Consider the following 4,447-nt stretch of genomic DNA (forward strand, 5'->3'; position numbering starts at 1 on the left):
TCACATACCTATGAATACATCTACAACCAACAACTCACAATTTTTAAACTTTTTCATTAATCCAAGATTATATCACTTTCAAGAGTCTAGACTTTTTCCTCTCTCTCTCTCTCTCTCTCATGCAAATAAGCTAGGGTTTTTTTTCAAGACTCATTCTCTCTATCTCTAATTTAAATGCATAAACAAGTAGGAGGAGGTGATCATATAAAAGAATCAATAGAGTTAGAGATTCAACATAAGGATTTCTCATAAATATATGAACTAGTTCTAGCTAGGTTCATCTTTCTCTGCATATATACATATATGGACTCGGTCTTCTTCCTCGACGAAGAAGCCCGAGATCGTTTTCTTCTAACCTTAGCTCAAGCTCTTGGTTGCACTTACCTTTGCTTATGGTCTTACTATCCCTTACCAGCCAAGTAAGATTCTCTCTTTCCCTCTCTCTGTTTTGGTCATTGACTAATCATCTTGAGTTCAATACTTATTATGGATCTTATGCATGGTCAGCCATTTATCCTCCATATACGGGTGGTTCAACGACATTCCCACGAAAGAGCCTAGTTCTTCCTCTCATCAAGGTCTCGTCAGGATGCTTTTCGATGCTTATCAAAGAACAGCACACAATTTAGGAAATGGGTATTTAATTAAAAGTTTTTTTTTTCGGATTGGTTGATCTAACTACTGTCAAGAATGGACTAATTCAAAGTTAGGAGTATAATTATCTAATTATAAAATGTTTGTCCTAATTGTATTTTCAGTTTTGTTCCTGGTCTTGCTTTCAAAGAAGGTGTCACCTTTCTAGAGTTCAAAGAATTAGACCTTCTAAATAGATCTTCAACGGAAATTCAACGGCAGTTTTATCAGGTAATCCATATCAGTTAGATTAGGTTAAGTTAGTTAGTTGATCATGAATTGAATAAAAAAATAAATTTTGAACATATATATATATATTGCTAAATGATATATTACTAATTAAACAATTGAATTCTGATTTTTACAGGAAGCGTCAATAAAGGTTCGTCTAGAGCACAAATTTTAATATGCTAAAGTAAGATTGTGATCATATGTTGTATAGTAATGAAGATTTTAATTATACAATCGCGCAGAGGGCAATATTCATGGGGTGTAAGAGTGGAGAAATAGAGATTGGTCACTCCAACGACGATCAGGTACTCAACATTATCAATACAATTCATATCTATACCTTCTTCGGTCGTGTCGTCAATTATATATATATATGTACTTAGTCTTATATATGTAGTTGGGTTTTTGTTTGAGCAGTCCACTAACATGGAAATGGAGATAATGAACTGGTTTCCGAATGATTTTAGTCATCAGGGAACCAATATAAGAGATATTCCTCGTAGAATAATCGATCAAAGTAGCTGGGCAACATCATCTAATTCGCCTTCGTTATTGTCTGTGGGTAGTCCAGAATATTCATCTTATATGTTAAACATACCAAGTACTTCTCTTGTGCAAGAACCATCATCGTCATTTCATGAACAAACAATTAGACCTAATTCATTCTTGGTTCCACCCAATCAAAGCAACCTAATGCAAAGCTACATCGATAGAATCCGAAATATTCAACTTCCAAATGCAGAAAGTGTAGATGCTGCTCTGACAAAAGCTATGCTTGCAGTTATGTCTTCGCCTTCCTCTTCTTCATCATCTCATCATCCTCAAACCCAACATAAAATAACCTACCCATACCATTTAAACCAAGAAACAAGCGCTTTCAAAAGATATACGCCTAGTACTAGTCTATTCCATGGAAAAGTTCCAATTAGAGCTAATTTACAAGGACAAGAAAAGCTTAAACAAGCGATAACTTTCTATAGGAACATGTTTGTAAGAAGGAGAATGATAATCGAAGAACAAGATACACAAGTATTAAGTCGGCCAACGAGCGCTCAATTGCATCATAAAATGTCAGAACGTAAACGAAGAGAAAAACTTAATGATATCTTTGAAGCATTGAGATCAATTCTTCCTCCTGGTTCCAAGGTATTTCTTGTCTACTATTTAAATACAATTCAAGTTCTGTTAGTAAAATATCATAATCTAGTTTTTCAACGCATGCATATATAAATCGGTCGACCACCTAATTAAAAATAAACACCGTCCCATTTCGTAATGAGGATTTATGTATAGGTTGGTGGATTTTATTTGTATGAATCTCATAGGGTTTTTATGTGATCTTGGCAGAAAGATAAGGTATCTGTGCTATCAAATACTAGAGATTATGTGAGTGCACTAAAAGCTGAAGTTTTGGAACTCAAACAAACAAATCGTTTATTAGAGAGACGACATCCACCGATAAGAGGATCTAGTAGTGACGAAGCTGCTACCACCGATATCAGTGGAACTTCGAATAGAATGGTTGAAATTCAGATAACTCAAGCCTCTGAATCGACATCTGAGGAGCGACAAATCGATTTACAGATCAATGTTAGGAGGCATTGTGATCTTATGGATTTGGTTAGCCGATTACTTGAATTCCTAAAACAAGTAAAGAAGGATGTAAAGTTGGACTATATGGAAGCTGGAGATACCCAATCAGCACCGACGGATTCATCTGTTTTTCGAGTAATCTTTAGGCTAAAAATCAAGGTAAATTAAGTATAATTAAAATCCAAAAATTATAGTTAATGCTCTATTTCATTTATCTTAGATAGCTATCCAAGTATATATATCCTATCAATTAGTAATAAGATATTATTTTTTCAAGAAAACAACTAATACTAATATTTTTTTAAGTAGCAAGTAGTAATCATACCTTAAAATACAATTATTTATGTACATTTCCTCTATTTTTTACTCTGTTTTAGCTACTTCATGATTTGAATTAGTATGCACATTAAATGTTCATGATTTAAATTAGTATGCACATTAAATATGGTTCTTCAATCAATCATCTTCGACCAATATAGTTTGTTTTAGTTAGATATATATAACTAAAAGAACTATTAGTTATTTTGTTTTAAACTAAATAGGGCTTGACGTTATGTTTTTGGTTAATAGATCACCGTTGTCATATATGAGACTATTCTCATACGTCCCCTAGCTAACATGTGTTATTTCTTTTTGAATTACGTAGAGTACTTGTAACTTTTAAACCTATCACATATGCACCTAACTCTGTATCATTGCGATTATCCAAATAGAAAAGACCTAGATATCATATTTCTTCTATTAAAAGGTCACCTTTGTCCATGTAAGACTTATTTTCACGAATAAATATCTTTTGATCTTAATATAAGAGAAAAAAATGGTTGGTTCTTACTAGGAGAAGCACATGCTTATATTTCTTTTTATTATAATGTGTATGCATACTTGTATACCATGACATGGTAGATCATACATTCTTACTTTTTCCATACTAATTATACTTCAATTCAAATTTGTTTATACTAAAGCTCTAGATCCATTAATATTTTAAGTTTATTTATTTAGTTTTTTTGTTAAAAGATGTATTTATTTAATTGATAATTATTAATTTGGATTAACAAGTAAAAGAAGTACATTTATTATCATTTGGAGTACCACTATTGACCTTTTGGCTTCAATTGACAAGGGTTTGGATTTTGTGGTGATGGTTGTTTGCAGGGTAACCAAAGATTTGATGAGTCCACCTTCAAGGAAGCCATTGAAAGGATATTGATGACGTGGCTAAGTGACAGATAATTTTACCCTAATTTCATAGTCACATGCACCACTCACCACCACCACATCATCATCAAATATTCTTTATCACATCACCACCATATATATATATATATATATATATATATATATATATATATATATGCTGTCCACTTTGGACTTCTCATTTACTTCTCTTTATCCTGGTCCCAAATCCAAACATAGAAAACTAAGGAGAAAGAGAGATAGGGAGTGAGAAGGAAACAAACAGCTGAAGAATAATTCCAAGTTCAAAGATGGCTTTCTATGAAAAAAGATCCATGGAAAATTCCACCTCACCCTTGTAAGCTAACAAGGATATTGCTTCACGTACCCCCACCCAAGTTGCCATCTCACCCTTTTTGGGCCCACAATTATTTATCTCATCCTTCCTCACTTGACTTTTTTTTTGTTGAAATTCCTTACTTTTTTGTTGAAATTCCTTACTTGACTCTTGAGTTGTCAATTTTGAGTAGCTTCAACTGTTTGTATTAGAAATGAGTTATTTGAGTTTAATTTTTGCCCAATTGATTAGATCGATTATTTTGCATATTAATGGATCTCAAAATGATGGGGTTAATATTACAATTAAGAGAAACTACTTCGTTTAATATCTTATATTTATTCGTTAGTTGATTTGTGAATTTGTATGTTATCGATTAATATCTGGTCATTTGGTTTGCTATTAACCCAACAAAAAAAGTTGGTATTACATAAGAGACATTATAGATACATGTACAATTTTTTGGAGGATATCTAT

At 32.5% G+C, this 4,447-nt stretch overlaps 1 protein-coding gene across 1 annotated transcript; it reads left to right on the plus strand.

Moving 5' to 3' along the window:
• Positions 1-303: 303 nt before the first annotated feature.
• Positions 304-2,625, plus strand: LOC147539168 (basic helix-loop-helix (bHLH) DNA-binding family protein). The gene is made up of 7 exons (XM_086643077.1): positions 304-419; positions 508-636; positions 759-864; positions 1,001-1,015; positions 1,107-1,169; positions 1,282-2,010; positions 2,212-2,625. Exons 1-7 carry the CDS (start codon positions 304-306, stop codon positions 2,623-2,625), a joined length of 1,572 nt encoding a protein of 523 aa, XP_086499203.1.
• The last annotated feature ends 1,822 nt before the right edge of the window (positions 2,626-4,447 follow it).

The sequence above is a fragment of the Eschscholzia californica genome, unplaced genomic scaffold (genome assembly GCF_041429995.1).
Source record: "Eschscholzia californica isolate CP2 unplaced genomic scaffold, dmEscCali1.0.p SCAF_5, whole genome shotgun sequence".
NCBI lineage: Eukaryota > Viridiplantae > Streptophyta > Magnoliopsida > Ranunculales > Papaveraceae > Eschscholzia > Eschscholzia californica.

What these genes read in the sequence shown, in the direction of transcription:
- LOC147539168 (XM_086643077.1), top strand. Translation starts at nt 304, where the DNA reads ATGGACTCGGTCTTCTTCCTCGACGAAGAAGCCCGAGATCGTTTTCTT. An exon ending in TACTATCCCTTACCAGCCAA is followed by an intron (nt 420 to 507) that starts GTAAGATTCTCT and finishes ATGCATGGTCAG; the next exon opens with CCATTTATCCTCCATATACG. An exon ending in TTCTTCCTCCTGGTTCCAAG is followed by an intron (nt 2,011 to 2,211) that starts GTATTTCTTGTC and finishes TGATCTTGGCAG; the next exon opens with AAAGATAAGGTATCTGTGCT.